At 34.6% G+C, this 15715-nt stretch overlaps 1 protein-coding gene across 2 annotated transcripts in view; it reads right to left on the reverse strand.

The window, feature by feature from the left end:
• The window catches only part of SQLE (squalene epoxidase), a 47404-nt gene that overhangs the window by 17446 nt on the left and 14243 nt on the right, over positions 1–15715 (reverse strand). For both annotated transcript variants that reach the window (XM_007488311.3, XM_001381270.5), the window contains exons 2-6: positions 13890–14136; positions 8537–8717; positions 6048–6144; positions 4931–5044; positions 4664–4835 (exon numbers count right to left, since the gene is read on the reverse strand). In XM_007488311.3, the coding sequence (XP_007488373.1) occupies positions 4664–4835; positions 4931–5044; positions 6048–6144; positions 8537–8717; positions 13890–14136 (811 nt within the window). The remainder of the gene's footprint in view (positions 1–4663; positions 4836–4930; positions 5045–6047; positions 6145–8536; positions 8718–13889; positions 14137–15715) is intronic.

Genomic DNA, 15715 nt, shown 5'->3' on the forward strand with positions numbered 1-15715 from the left:
CTCTGTCCTGAATCTTCACACTTCACACTCTAGCCATGGAATTCACATATGGGAAGTACCCTCTGCCACTAGAATCTTTGATTGAATGGGTCATCCCATTTAACACCCCCTTTGTGCCTTCTCTTTCAGCTTCCTTTTATAAGTTGTCTTTCCCCATTAGAATGTAAGCTCCTTGCAAGCAAGGACTATCTTTATTTCTATTTGTATTTCCTTAATAAATGATAAATGACTGACTTTTAAAATTACAAACTTCTCTGGGTTTCATTTTCCTCATCTATAAAACGGAGGAGTAACCTAAGCAATCCTTAATGACAACATCAGATTTTATAATTCTGATCCTATTTTTAAGAAAATCCTTTTTTTCTGTATGTGCATTAACTCAGCATGAGAATTATGAAAGCCAAATGAAGAAAAAGGTAACACCCACATAAGTTCAAGAATCCTTCCCATAAAACATGAATCTTATGAAACTATAATTTCACCACCTCATTCATGGTAATCCACTCAGTGATTCATAAATGAAAATGAATGAGAGGAGCAAGGAATAAATTAACCTTTCAGATTTCTGGATGAGGAAAAGTTCATGATAGAAAGGATCACAAAAGACAAAAGGGACAATTCTAATTATATAAAATTAAGAAGTTTTGCATAAATAATACCTATACAACTAAAATTGAAAAGAGAAGCAAATAACTAAGAAAACTAGTTGCACCAAGTTTCTCTTATAAGGGTCTCATTTATAAGATCTATAAGAAAATTATTCAAATGTGTAGGAATAAAGATTATTCCCCAATTACTAAGTGGAAAAAGAATAGGAATAGGAAATTTTCCAAGGAAGAAACTGAAGATATCAATAGGTATAAGAAAGAATGTTCCAAATCACTAGTAATTAGAGAAATGTAGACAAAAACAACTCTACAGTTCCACCTCACACTCATCAAATGGACAAAGCTGAAAAAAATCCTGGAAAAGCAGGAAGGGCTGTGGGAAAATGGACTAAACTATGTATACCCTTTGATCTATAATATTACTACAAGACCTTCAACCCCAAAGTCATCAAGGAAAGTAGGGAAAAATTCATATGTTGTTTAGTCACTTCAGTCACATCTGATTCTTCATGATCCTATTTGGGGTTTTGTTGACAAAGATATTAGAGTGGTTTGCCACTTCATTCTCCACCTCATTTTACAGATGAGGAAACTGAGGCAAACAGGATTAAGAGACCTGCCCAGGATCACACAGCTAGTATCTGAGACCACATTTTTAACTCAAGTCTTCCTGACCCCAGGCCCACACTCTTATCACCTAGCTGCTAAACTTATATGTTGAAAAATGTTTATAGCAACTCTTTTTTTTTTTAAGATGATCAAATGTAATAGACTTTATTATTAATAGAAATGCAATGATCCAGGACAATTCTAAGGCACTTATGAAAAAGAATGCTATCCACTTCTAGAGAAAGAATAGTTGGAGTAGAAATGTAGATGAAAACATGATTTGTCACTTGTTTATTTGGGTATACACAAAAATGAATAATACGGAAATAAGTTTTGAGTGGTAACATAATAACATGTGTATAATCCAGAAGAATTGCTTGTCAGCTCCAGGAGTGGGAAGGGAAGAGGGGAGGGAGACAACATGAATCATGTAACTTTGGAAAACCTTTGAGTGAATTTGTTATTGGAATAAAATAAAGGGGAAAAAAGATGGAAAATTAGACATTGTCTTATATACACCTGATTTCTTAAAATTCACCAAAACAAGCATAAAAACAAACTAATTATGGTTGTTGACATAGGTTAAGAAACCATGATCCCTAAAGATTCAATAGTCAATTAAAATAACAATAAATAATGCTGACCCTAATATGCACTAATTTTCTATTGCATAATAGGCATAATAATAGCACCTTCTACCCAGTACTGTTGTGAGGTTCAAATGAGATGATACTTGTAAAGTGCCTAGCACAGTACCTAGCCCACAGTAGGTATTATATAAATGCTATTATTATATCAATTGTTTGTTGTGGTGCTGCTGCAGAAGCAATTTATCATTATCATCATTCCCCTAATAGTCTCTCTCCTCCAATCCTTTTTCCAAATAGCTGCCAAAATAATATAACTTAAGCACTTTGTTCATATTATCCTCTAATCAAAAGCCTTCAATAGCTCTCTCTTGACCATCAGATAAAATACAAACTTTTCAACTTGACACTTCAAGCCCTTCACAACCAAACTTCCTTTTATGTTTACAGTATTATTGCACAGTATATGGTTCCATGTACTTTAAGTTTTTTTTTTACATGTATGACTTACATTCTTTTTTTCTCTTTTTTCTTTTTTTTAATAATATTTTATTTGACCATTTCCATGCATTATTCATTAAAGACAAAGATCATTTTCTTTTCCTCCCCCACACCCCCCATAGCCGACGCGTGATTCCACTGGGTATCACATGTAGCAACTCTTTTTTTTTTTTAAGGGTAGTAGAGTTCTGGCAAGTAAGGGAGTTTTAATTGGGGAATGGCTGAACAAATTATTGTATATACCATGGAATGTATGGAATAGTAATGGATTAATATTATACAGAAGGAAATTATTAAATGGGCAGGTTCAGAAATTCCTGGGAAGACTTCTAATGCATTGATGTAGTGAAATAAGTAAGATGAGGGTAACAACTTAAGTAATTGCAACATGGTAAAGACAACTTAATTATGAAAGATTTAAGAACTCAGATCATCTAGAAGTCTTAAGATGAAGTATGCTCCCCATCTCCTGAAAGAGAAGTGATAGATTTAGGGTGTGGAATGCATATTTTTTTAATATGGTTAATGTAGGAACTTTTTTTGCTTAAGTATGGTAACAATAATAAATGGCAAGTTATAAAAATAGATAGATGGCGAAGCAGAACCAGGAGAGCATTGTACACAGAGACTGATACATTGTAGTACAATCAAAGGTAATGGATTCCTCCATTGGTGGTAATGCAATGACCCTGAACAACCTAGAGGGGTACAGGAGAAAAAACACTATCCACATCCAGAGGAAAAACTGTGGCAGTAAAAACACTAAAGAAAAACTACTGCTTAATGACATGGGTCAAAGGGGATATGAATGGGGAAATAAGACTCCAAATGAACATCCTATTGCAAATACCAACAACATGGAAAGAGGTTCTGATCAAGAACACAGGCGATACCCAGTCAAACGGCAATTTGGCTATGAGATGGGTGGGGGAGGGGAGGGAGGGAAATAAAATGATTTTTGTAACCAAGGAACAATGTTTGAAAATTAAAATTAAAATAAAAAAAAAATTGATAGATGGCAAAACTTGCCAATACTAGTTCAAAACTGTTCAGATACTTTTGATAAAGTATCTTCAGTGATGAAGTGAAGATCAAATGTGAACTTCCCTTTAGGGCTAGGCACAAAGAGACTCTTATAATAAAAATAAAATATTTATTGAAATATATAAGGATAAAAAAAGAATTTCTAATTCTAAGGGATTCTAACTTCACTCAAATAAAACTCCCTGGTTCCACAAGGAACCACTTCTCCTGTGTTTCACAGGCTATATTACTCCTCCCTGATCCAACTAACCCAAATTTATACTATCTAAATAAAAACTATCACTATTATCCTTATAATTCTTAAATTCACCTTCAAATTATAAAATAGCAAAGGCTAGCTGGTTGAGTCTCAACAAGAATCACATTAGGATTCTGAGCCTTAACAGACTAAGAGTCCAAACCAAAGACAAGTTTTTCTTTGGTCTTCTCAGAGTTAAATAAATCTATAAAAACTACAATTGATATTCAATAGTGTTTCTCAAGTTGGGAAAGGAAAACCTTGAGCTCCTTCAGATCTTTCCCTCAGACAGAGAGGCAAAGCTGTTACCTCCTCCAGCCCTGAGATCAAGTCTCTGAATGTGTATCTCTGCCAACTGCCAGAGAGCAACTCCCAACTGCCAGAGAGAGTAACTGACACAGAAAAATGGTTATAACTGTCAACATCTGAAATTACCATGCTCTCTCAGCTCTACTTCAAACTCCAATTCTTTCTCAAGCCGGCCACTCTACTTTTTATCCCTAAACTACTAAAACAATACTTATTTTCTAATATCATCCTTACAGTCTGCATATTTTAGGTTTTTATTTTTCTCTGCAGTTGTGGAGAGATGGGGGAGGGGAGTGAGGAAAAAAGATAGATTCTTATTAATTAAAAAATAAGATTTTTTAAAGTCTATATGTACATATATATGTAGAAATGCATAGAGAATGAAAACTACATAACTTTGAATACCATGCATGCCTCATAACTTCAATAATGGTACCAGTAATAAGTCAGAGAATTAAGAACAAATGAAAATGACAATTATAATAGGACTACTTGTTAGCACCTAGAAACCATTTTCATTGCAAATTTTCCTCTGATTACTTGAACTAGTTTTAAGTTACAGGTTTCAACAAAATTATGAAACATCTTAACCAATCTCTCACTATTTGCCCATGTGTTTAGCATTGTTTATACACAAGTAGAACAAGAAATGAAACCAAAGAAGTGGAAAAACCCAATGATAAACATGGCAGATATTCATAGAATCTTTGGTGGTTTTCCTGAGATGTTATTGCCAAACAGTAATAAGAGAAAGATCTTTTTCTTACCAGGCAACTGTGGATAAACTTTCTCTATCATATAATCTCTTAAATCTCTTGGCATTTCTCCACGGATATCAACAAGAACCCGAGTTTCATTGGATGAAATCTGGTAGATGAGCACTGGACTAGGATCTGCTAAAATGAGTTCAGCAAAATTTGCTTTAAATTGTGGTGCATCCTGAGGGGGAGAAAAAGATCTTTTAATTATTTTCTAAAACTTCAAACTAGTATTATTTCTTCATACACGGTTTTACTTACATAATCTTACAGTACCTTCATAAGGAAGCCAACAAAATGGGATGTGATCGACACTTTATTGGAGACCAAATTTTTCCTGAACTTGGAGAAAAGCCCATCTGCAACAACTGTCAATGGTGCACGGAGTTCCTAAAATATAAAGAATATTTATCACTAAAGCCAAATGTACTATACAAATTTACTATACCAAATGTATAGTAAAAATGTTTAAAATTAAAATGTGAATATTTATATATGTATATTTTACATGTAGTTTTCATAATCTAAAAAAATATTACTATCAAAATGTTTTGTCTAGCTAAAAGGAACTGCTATTTTTCTTTTCTAAGTATTTACCCTATCAATTCATCTTGGAATCCAAAGGCAAGGGGTATCCTGTTTTCTACAACTGCAACATTTAAACCATTAACATCTTAAGACAGAGATTGGTGATCTTAGAATTACTGAGAGATAAAAGGTCAAATTTTGTCAAAAATTTCAAGGAAATTTCACAATTCTTTTCTCTAAAAACTTTGTTATAAAGTATTGCTTTAAATCAATGGGCTCACTGTCTAGGCCTAAAAAGTATTTTGTTGTAATGACTTTGGGCTTAAATATTTTTATTTCCTCTAAAATGAGTAGGAAGAACCTTGAGAAATCTCTCATTGAACAACAAAAACCCTCAGGGAAAAAAAAAAGGTAACTTGGCAACCAGTAGAACTAAAAAGAAGCACCTTCCAAGGAACTAATAACAACAGAGTACTTTAGGACCTCTTAATGGTGTTATTCTACTAGAGACTTTAATTACTCTAAATTGTAATTATTCAGTCTTCCTTCTTTCACTTTTTCTTTCCTTGGCCCTTCCCTTCTTTTCTTGCCCAAGCCCCCTGCAATTCCTCTATTACAGTCTGTTTCTGATCTCATATTTGCTATCACTCCAAAATTTTGTTTTAAGAGTTTTTTGAGCCTTGTGATCTTAGAAGGAAAAATACAGATGATATATAATTAGCATGCTTAATCTGCCCTTTTCTTGTGCCCTCTAGTGTTTAAAGAAAACGAAAATAAAAATCTGAAATGTATAAAAAAATTAGTTCCCTTCTAGAATAAAAAGTTTCCACAATTTCTTTATAAATAAGTTTTTGATACATCGCACCTTGATGTCTCCAGTTTCTTTATCTTTGTACTGAACTCCCACCACAACATCCTCCTCCTCCAACAGTTTCAACACAACTCCTTCAATGTACTTTGTACTAAAGAAAAACAGAAAGGAGAAAGAAAAATGGAAAGATTCTTACTGTTTTAAAACAAAGAACACACTCAAGAAACTTGGGTCACTCTCAATAAATTCCTTGTTACTTTTTCATTCTAACACACTTATTAGACCCTAATTTCGTTTATACATGCACTTAGTTTGGAATCCTAGACACAAGAAGCATCATAATTTATTTCATTTAATTTTTCTAAGGAAAAAAATTAAAATGATGTCCTTTAACCAAAACCATTTTTCTAACCTAGCATCTAATTATTTTAAAATGTGATACAGAGTATAAAAATTAAAATTATTCACTTAGTTCATTAGATTTTTTCCTAACATCCTATGTCTCATATTTTCACACATTTTAAAATTTAAAATAGTGACAGTTAACATTCAAGTTATTAAAAAAAATAATCTATTCTAAAGTTTCAAGATTAGTCATACGGATCAACCCCAGGAGCTGTCATACTCAGTCCATAAACAGGTGACCTAAGAACAAAGGCATGGTAGGGAAGCAAGGCCCTTCCTCATCTCCACCTCCAGCTTTCCAACTGGTTGTAGTAGTTCTAGGGGAACCCTTCTCTTCTCCCATCCCAAAACCTAGTTCCCACCATATACTGCTAATCTTACAGGCCTCAATCCTCCCTTATGACCAGAGGTAATCCTAAATCCCTTTTTGCCCTGAGTCTTAGAATCTCCTCCCCAACAATCATCCCTATGCTCCAGACCCCAAGTACCAACTTGGCTTTTCCATCTGCCAGGGAGTTGTACCCTCCTTTGTGTGTTACCTTCAAGAATTAAAATGTGAATTTCTTGACCACAAGGGCTGTCTTGCTTTTCTATCTGCATTCCTAGCACTTAGCCCAAAGCCTGACACACAGTAAAAGCTTAATAAATGATTTACTATTACATTCCATAGCCAAGGTTTAATTTGTTTTAGACCACATCTAGGACAAGAGGGTCCTTAATGAGTTGAGATACATTTTACAGATTAGAAAACTGAGACCCAGTTTTAATACAGCATGTGACCAAAAAAAAAAAAAGCATCCAGAGCAAGCAGCCACAGCCAAATTCATTTTTATCTGATGAGAGTCAGCAGTAAGGCTAGGCTGATAGGCACTGCAGCCTTGTAGTCTGTAGATATGGATATACTTGGGACTAGATCTATTTTAATAGTGTAGGGACTTAATCTAGGCAAGGAAATGACCTCTACCAATATAAGCCAGACCCTAGGGAGTTCCTGAGAAGGTAAGTGATTTGCCCAGGGTCACACTGTCAGGTTATGTCAGGTGGGACTTTCTCCCAGGTCTTCTTGGCTTCAGGGATAACTCTCTATTCACTACATGATACTTCGTGGATGTTGATACTCTAATCTCCACAAATTTAAGTATCCAATTGAATACATAATGATTTGGAGCCTTGGTTACAGAATCATGTAGCAATAAAAGCACAGAAAGGCCCAGAGTTCAAATCCTAGTTTCAATATTTTCTAGTTGAATGACTATAATCAAGTGACTTAAACTTTGTCAATCTGTTTCCTCATCTATAAACAGTAATAATGAAATGCCTTTCTCAGAGACATGTTAGGGGGGGTGAAAACCATTAAAATGCTACACAAATGTAAGCTATTATGGGTCAAAAGAGAATTCTCTATACTCTGCCTTTAAAAGCAAATCACAAACTTCCTGGGTCTCAGTTTTCTAATCTGTAAAATGTGGAGATTTGTACTAAGTACCCTCTGAGGTCCCTTCCATATTTAGATATATAAAGCTATGACTAGGTGAAATGCTCTGAAAATTAAACTGCATCCTATTTAATGTTATATTCTTTTTATTTTTTAAGCCCTTACCTTCCGTTTTAGAATCAATACTGTGTATCAGTTCTAAGGCAGGAGAACAGTAAGGGCTAGGCGATGGAAGTTAAGTGACTTGCCCAGGGTCACACAGCTAGGAAGTGTCTGCGGTCAGATTTGAACCCAGGACCTCCCATCTCTGGGCCTGGCTCTCAATCCATTGAGCCTCCCAACTGCCCCCATGTTATATTTTTTAAATAGCCCAAATGATACACAAGGAACAACCAGATGTTAAAAGAACTAAGAAAGTTCTCTAGCACAATGGATGGCTACTCAAAAGGGGATTTATAAAAAGATACAAGAATCATGAAGGATGAAAAGGACTAAAAAGGCTGTGATCTTCACTAGCAGAGGATATAACCGACTGATGATACCACAGATCTATTAGATTATAATATTTGCTGTAGTAAATACCTGAATCTCTTAACAAAATTCCCTTCATCTTTTTACTAAAGCCAAATGATCGTCAGGCATTCTTATTAGTAAGTAGTAGTCTTTATGGCTGATCTTTAAGCATTTTAAGCGACGGTCTTACTTGGGTTCTGCCATAGCTGCCCTTCGGAGATTCATGATGAAGCGTCCATGATGAAATGCTCGGCCACTCTGCACCCGACTGTCTGCTGAGCGAGGGAATGGCACTTCGACTTCCTCTCTGCACCCCTGGTTATGAATGACATAACCATTGACAACATGGGCATCAAGGCCTTCCACCACACCTACAAAACAATTCCATTCAACAAGTTCAGTGGTGTCCGCTCTGGGCCTCGGATTGGGTTAAGTACTAGGGGGAGGGCGAGGGATTGACAAAGCGAAGAAGTCCTCTGAAGAGTGAAGCAGGTAGGACCGCACAAATACTGAAAAGCGGGTCTGGGCTCTCATGGATTCAGATGTTTGCTTGAGTAACGCAGACTGAAATCCAGCCAGGCCTGTCCACGCTACCAAACCCATTCAAATCCTTCTACGAGTTTCTCCTGATACTTTAATGCTGCACCAAGATTGTGCCACGCACTCAGCCAAAGAGCATTTTGGCTCACAGGTTTCTCTAATGACATCCTTTATCTCAGTTCTTTTGGGGTTTCAGGTTTTTATAGGTTGCTCAAATCCACCCTAAACCCTTCTGGGACACACATTTTAATTCCTCAGAAACTGTAGCCCTCCATGACCTGCAGTCACACAGCAGGGATAGAATGTTGGCCCTTATAAGACAGGCCTTTGTTTCTGGAAGAAGTCTGAGGTCATTAAAAGAACTTCACCCACTTCTCAGGGCAGCTCTTTCTTCCTCTTGTATGTTTGAATGTCTAATTTATTGCCTATTTTTACTGTATTTTATATACATAAAGGGTAACTGATGGCACAGTGAATAGAGCACCAGCTCAGAAGTCAGGAGACAAAATCCAGCTTCAGATATCTAGCTGTGTCACTTAACCCTATTTGCCTCAGTTTCCTTATCTGTAAAATGAGCAAGAGAAGGGAATGGCAAAGTATTCCACTATCTTTGCCAAGAAAACTAAAATGGAATCATGAAGAGTCAGATGCAACTGAAACTACTGAACAACAACAAATACACATAAAGATGGGATAATTCTAAAAACTGTCCATCTAACTATATTGTCATAATCTGCACAATAGAATCTTTATCTGTCTTCTTGTTTTTTTCTTGCAAGGTGTTAGGCCAATTTCTTTTGAGTGCTATATATCTCTTCCTGGAGATTGCAAGGTTCTAGGGCTTGATGTAACCAGAATGAATTCATCCACAAAAGAGGAGTTTCTAAGAAACTCACCATCCACTAGGAATTCTCCTCAATTTTAGATCCTGTGTGGGATTTATTCTATCACAGTAATGATGATCTTTGACAAACGTTTATCTGAATCAATTAGTAAACATTTATTTAGCACAAATTATGTGCCAGACAGTGGGCTAAACTCTGGAGATACAAAAATGAAATGGAAATGGTTCCTTGCCCTTGAGGGCATTTTATTTTAATGAAGATGACAATACACACATGTTGTATAGGTAAATACAAACACACTAAACATGGGAGTTGGGAAGGAAGTCTTTTTATATGCCTTCTCTTATACTTATGACAAGGTCAAATAAGGTTTTATCTGCAATCTTTCAAATAAATCTGAATAATATTGATATGGGAGATATCTTATGAGAAGAGCCTTTAAGGCAGCAATTTGCTCTACTGAACTCAGAATCTGTTTAATAATTAACCAACACTATAGGATCTTGAATTCTCTATATCTTGGTCAATGGTTTGATTATAAAGATTTGGTCCTCTCTATATGGTTGCATATAACATCTTCTCCATTCTCTACCAATACTCTCACTGAGGATGTCCTTGATGCATGTGCAAATCTCATAAAAAAAATTTTATGTTGTTGTACATAAGATTGGTAGTTTATGCTTTCTGAGCCACCTTTTTTGGAATTAATAAGGTTCAAGATTTTTTCCAGGACTCTAGTATCATATCTCCCGTCAGATACTTTTTAATCAATTCCCCAATGCCTTAATTATTGTCCCTCCTCCAGCAAAGATTCAGCTTCTTTTTTCCTTTGTTTTATTTAATTCCATTTCTACCTGCTTTCCAAGTACATTTGGGATTGAGTTCAAGTGTGATGGCTCTACCTTTCTTGATGATGAAAAGAACACTGTTGTAAAAATCTTGGCAGATCTTTTCCATTTTTCTTCTTATTTTTTTCTTCCAAGTTTTATTCTCCAATTTAAGGATGACTTTGTTTATTTAGATCTCTTGTCAAGCTCTCTTTAAATCTGTTTTATGCTTCACTACTGTTCTCTTCTTATGAGGATATGCTACTCATAGCTATAATATTTTTCAAACACATGCATATTATTTACTAGTGCTACCTTTGGCTGAGATTTTTCTCTATTTCACAAATCTAAAGTGCTTTTTAGTTTTTTTTTTAGTATTCTTGTTATAATAATTGATTTCTATTGATTAAACTTCTGTGTGATATTGGTCTATGTATATATGTCTTTTCATCCATCAATTTGTTTAAATTGGTCAGAATTGAATTGTTTCAATTGCACATATTTCTTTTCCTCATTAGTATTCTAAATGCTAAAAGACACTAGAATATTTTCGATCTTTGCTCAAAAAAGTACATGTGCAACTGATTCAGGAATGCCTCATATCAATAACAATTTCCTATTAAAATATAATCAATTTCAATTTTTTGCAATATTATTCAATGAATGTCACGTCTTTCAATTTTTTTCTCAGAGAAAGCATTTATTGTGCAAACATGAGGCTTCTGTGTAACTCACAAGGCTTTGTCCTTTCTTTCCTTTCTCCTGGATTTATATTTTCTAACATATTGTTCATCATTCCTGACTATTCCTGCCAATGCAGTCAAGGCAACAAGAATCAAAATATATCACAAAGTTCTTCATATAAATTCTTTCCCTCTTCAACTTCTGCAACAGATGTCAGTTAGTTAGTAATCATTTAGTAGTAAGCGCCCATTTACCAGGCACTGGGCTAAGCACTGGGGATATGAAGGAAGGCAAAAGATAGTTACCTGTCCTCAGGGGACTCACAGTCCACAAACAAACTATATTCAGGATAAATAGGACACAGTCAAAAGGGGAAGTCACTAAAATTAAGCAAGATGAGACTAGCCATTACCACTCTTCTGCCTTGGAATCAATATACAGAATTGATTCCAAGACAGAAGGCAAGAGTTTTTAAATTGAAAGACAGTCAGACAGACAGACAGAGCTACAGAGAGAATGAGAGAAACAGAGGCAGAGACAGAGAGAGATGGGAAGAGAGATGAGAAAAGCCTCCAGCAGATGGAGGGATTTTATCTGGGACTAGAAAGAATGTTGATTCACAATCTGAAATTGTTTTTATGATGTTCAGTCTTGAAGTTCATATCATGAGCATGGCAACATAAGATGACCTGTCATAAAATGTTTTTTGCTGCTTTTAAACAGGTGATAAAACCAATTCCATCAACTCAATTACAGAATTTCCTCCTCCCACGTAGGAGAGAAAGAATATATTACAGAATGAAAACATATGTGCCAACTTAAAAAAAAAAGTTAATTAGTAACACTGAAATCACTGCTAAATTTTTGTGGAACAAATTTACTCAATGAAAGATCACAAGTCATTTAATTTCACAATTCTAATTTTTGCTTATATTTCCAAGATAATGTGTGTATTTTCTGGTACCTAAAAACCTTTAATGGTTTTCAATTTCTTTGTTTTTAAGTGAAATGGCAAATTTGCTGAGACCAGCAATGTTCTACATGAGGCAAATACTCCTGAAGCACAGAAATATAATGCAGTTTAAAATCAAGTAGAAACAGAAAATAAACCATATGAGCTCTTCATAAACAAGATAAAGTTCAAGGACATTATCTTCTGATTTTTAGTATAAATGATCAATTTAATTCTTTCTACACAGAAAGGTCAGATTATAAATTTGGAAAGACAATTAAAATTGTTCTCTTTCAGGAGTAGCTGGGTAGTTCAGTGGATTGAGAGCCAGGTCTAGAGACAGGAGGTCCTAGGTTCCAATCTGGCCTCAGACACTTCCTAGCTATGTGACCCTGGGCAAGTCACTTAACCCCCATTGCCTAGCCCTTACCACTCTTCTGTCTTGGAACCAATAGGGTTTAAAAAAAAAATGTTCTCTTTCAATCTCACTCAATCCAGGACAAATTTTAGAATCGAGTCTTAACCTTGCATTAAAATCAGACATTTTATACATAATCCCATTTTATATATGATCCCAAAGGTTAACTATTTTTTCAAGATTATTGTTCTTTTATGATCCCTACAGTTAAAACCCCATCCTAAAGAGGAGGAAATAGTGGTAAAATCCATGTGCTTTGGAGTAAAAGGATCTGAATTTGAATTTAGGCTTTACTGCTTCCTAACTATGTGACTTGAGACACATTACTACACCCTTCAAGGTCTCACTTTTCTTCACGAAGAAGTCTGTAAAACAGATAAAACATCTCTGTAGTCCCTTCCAGATCTCAATCCTATACTTTAAAATTAGTTACTTTTATATCAATTAACCAAGAGATATATACCAGAACTCTGAAAATAGTCTCTCAGTATTTTATTTAATCTACTGTGTTCCATAGCAAACAAAAAAATCATCTTTATAAAATATTCACATTTCTTCTACAGTTCTACAACTAAGGATCAAGAAAATATCTGTAGGAAATCTATTCACTACTCTAGTAAATTTTCAAGTTGTTTTCCATGTTTTTTATTATGTGGATATTTTAATGCCATAACTAGAGTTGGCTCATTAGTACCATTGGAAATCTTCAAAAGTATAAGTGCAAAAGATCTCAGGATAAGCATATAAAACAATCCCAGATTAAGATATTTTTCAAACTTTTCTCTGTACATCAAAATCCAGTATCTCTGTAAAAATAGATATGATAGATCCAATACCCTCATGTTTTAGTTTCCTCTTCAGTGAACTGGATATTATTAGTAGTTTTAATGTTCATGTGAGAACTAAAAGCCACCACTATCTACAAATTCAAATTATTCAGTTATCTCTTCCTACTTACACCACAAAATTTGATAACCAAAACATTTTTCTACTGAAAAGAGGCTAGAGTAGTATCTTCAAGTGAGTCCATCAAAAACTTCTGGCCAGTGACAAAAATATTTTTTAAATAAATCTAACATTTCCCCAAACTAATAAACTCTTTTGTGTTACCATTACCTCCTGCTTTCAGGCAAGTCTGGAAATTAATGAATTCAAGAAGCTTAGAGTTGTAGGTTACAATGAATTAAAGAAATTTTAAATGTAGCAGTTATACATAGAATTTTTTTATTCTACCAAGTAGCAATGAAAAAGTTACATAGAACCTCTTATATACCTACCTTCAAGACCCAGATCCTTAAGAGCACAAAACCCTCCTGGCTGTAGCAATTCTCCAAGTATCCTGTCTGGCTCTTTTAAATCTCTCTCAATTACTGTCACCTTTCTTCCATCTCTAGCTAGTACTGCAGCCAAAGCAGATCCAAGTACACCTGACCCCACAATAATAACTTCTGGGTCATACTCAGAAGTCACTGATGAAACTGTTCCCAATAGGGTTGTCTCTGGAGCATCAACTTCCTTTTTGCCCTATGTAAGAAAAGAGACAACACTGAATTACTCTTTTTCCCTTCATGGAGTCATTCTGATAAACAAGTGACATTTATACATGTTTTCAAAGCAATTTTCTATTAAAAATAATAGCATTAAACAGGTTTATTAGCAATAAATTACTTTGAACTTTGGGATCTGATTACTAATGTAAAAAAATCCATGTTTTTAAAGTACCAGGACTTTATCACTTTAACTTTATTTTTTTTTTAAACAAATAAAGCAACTTCCCACCTCTACATGAAATGCTTTTAACTAGAACAAACTTGAGTTGTTATCATTATAAAAAATTATTTTTAGCAAAGCATTAGGTCAATAAACAGATGTACGATTTGACTCTAAAATACAAAGCAAATCATATGTATGAATTATTTATGAGTAAATAAAAATATTATTTTCTTAAAACATATTTTTGGAAACTATTATGAGATAAATTAAAGAATTCATATTCCAGGAAAAAGAAAATAAACTTCATTTTAAAAAAGACCCTTACCGTCTGTCTTAGAATCAATATTGTGTATTGGTTCCAAGGCAGAAGAGCAGTAAGGGCCAGGCAATGGGGGTTAAAGGACTTGCCCAGCATCACACAGCTGATCTGAACCTAGGACCTCCTGTCTTTAGGCCCAGTTCTCAATCAACTGAGCCACCCAGCCACCCAATCAACTAACCTAAACTTCATTTTGAAAGAGATGTCCAAAACTTCATAAAGTAAGAATCTTATCATTCATTCATTCAAAAACTATTTAAATGTCTACCACATACTAGATATGTTCCAGGCACCATATTTTAAGAAATGTCATTACAATAATTCATTTTAATAGGAAGATTTCTAAACCATTGCTCATATATTAGAATTGGTATTAGAGTTAGAAAACTCTAGGCTTTAAAAGTTAACTTCTCCAAATCCAGGTTGAATAGATAAACTCTATCCACAACATCCCTTTTAAGAGCCAACTAGCCTTGGCACCTTCAGAGACAGGAAATTCATCACCTTTCCAGATAGTCCATTTAATTTTCAAATAGGGAATGACTCAATATAGGACAAAGAGCAATGACTCAAGAGTCAGAAGACCTATGTTAAAGTTCTAGTTCTGCCACTACCTGTGTGCTCAGGCTACTTCACCGCCCTAAGGCTTTTTCCTCACCTGAGAACACAGAGTGGAGTTATACTAAAAAATCTATTAAGTCTCTTTCCATTATAAACTGATCAAAGAATCTGATTTATTTCATAATAATATGAATAAGTTTATTTCAACATATTTCGAGAAATCATAGATATTTTAGAATCAGAGGTTAAAGTAGAAGTGGAAAGAATACATTTCTCCTGAAAGAAATTTTAAAATGGAAACTATCAAGAATAATATAGTCCAAAATTCAGAGCTCCTACATCAAGGTAAAAATGTTGCAAGCCAGTACACTGATGAGACACAGTCATGATCACCCAAAACTTATTAGCCACCACTAAAAAGGAGGAGAGAGTATTCATTAATGATACTAGCCTACATCATCCTCTACTTTTATATATTTGAATTTCTAATATAATATTCTATTTTTTGCT

Source organism: Monodelphis domestica, chromosome 3, assembly GCF_027887165.1.
Source record: "Monodelphis domestica isolate mMonDom1 chromosome 3, mMonDom1.pri, whole genome shotgun sequence".
Taxonomy (NCBI): domain Eukaryota; kingdom Metazoa; phylum Chordata; class Mammalia; order Didelphimorphia; family Didelphidae; genus Monodelphis; species Monodelphis domestica.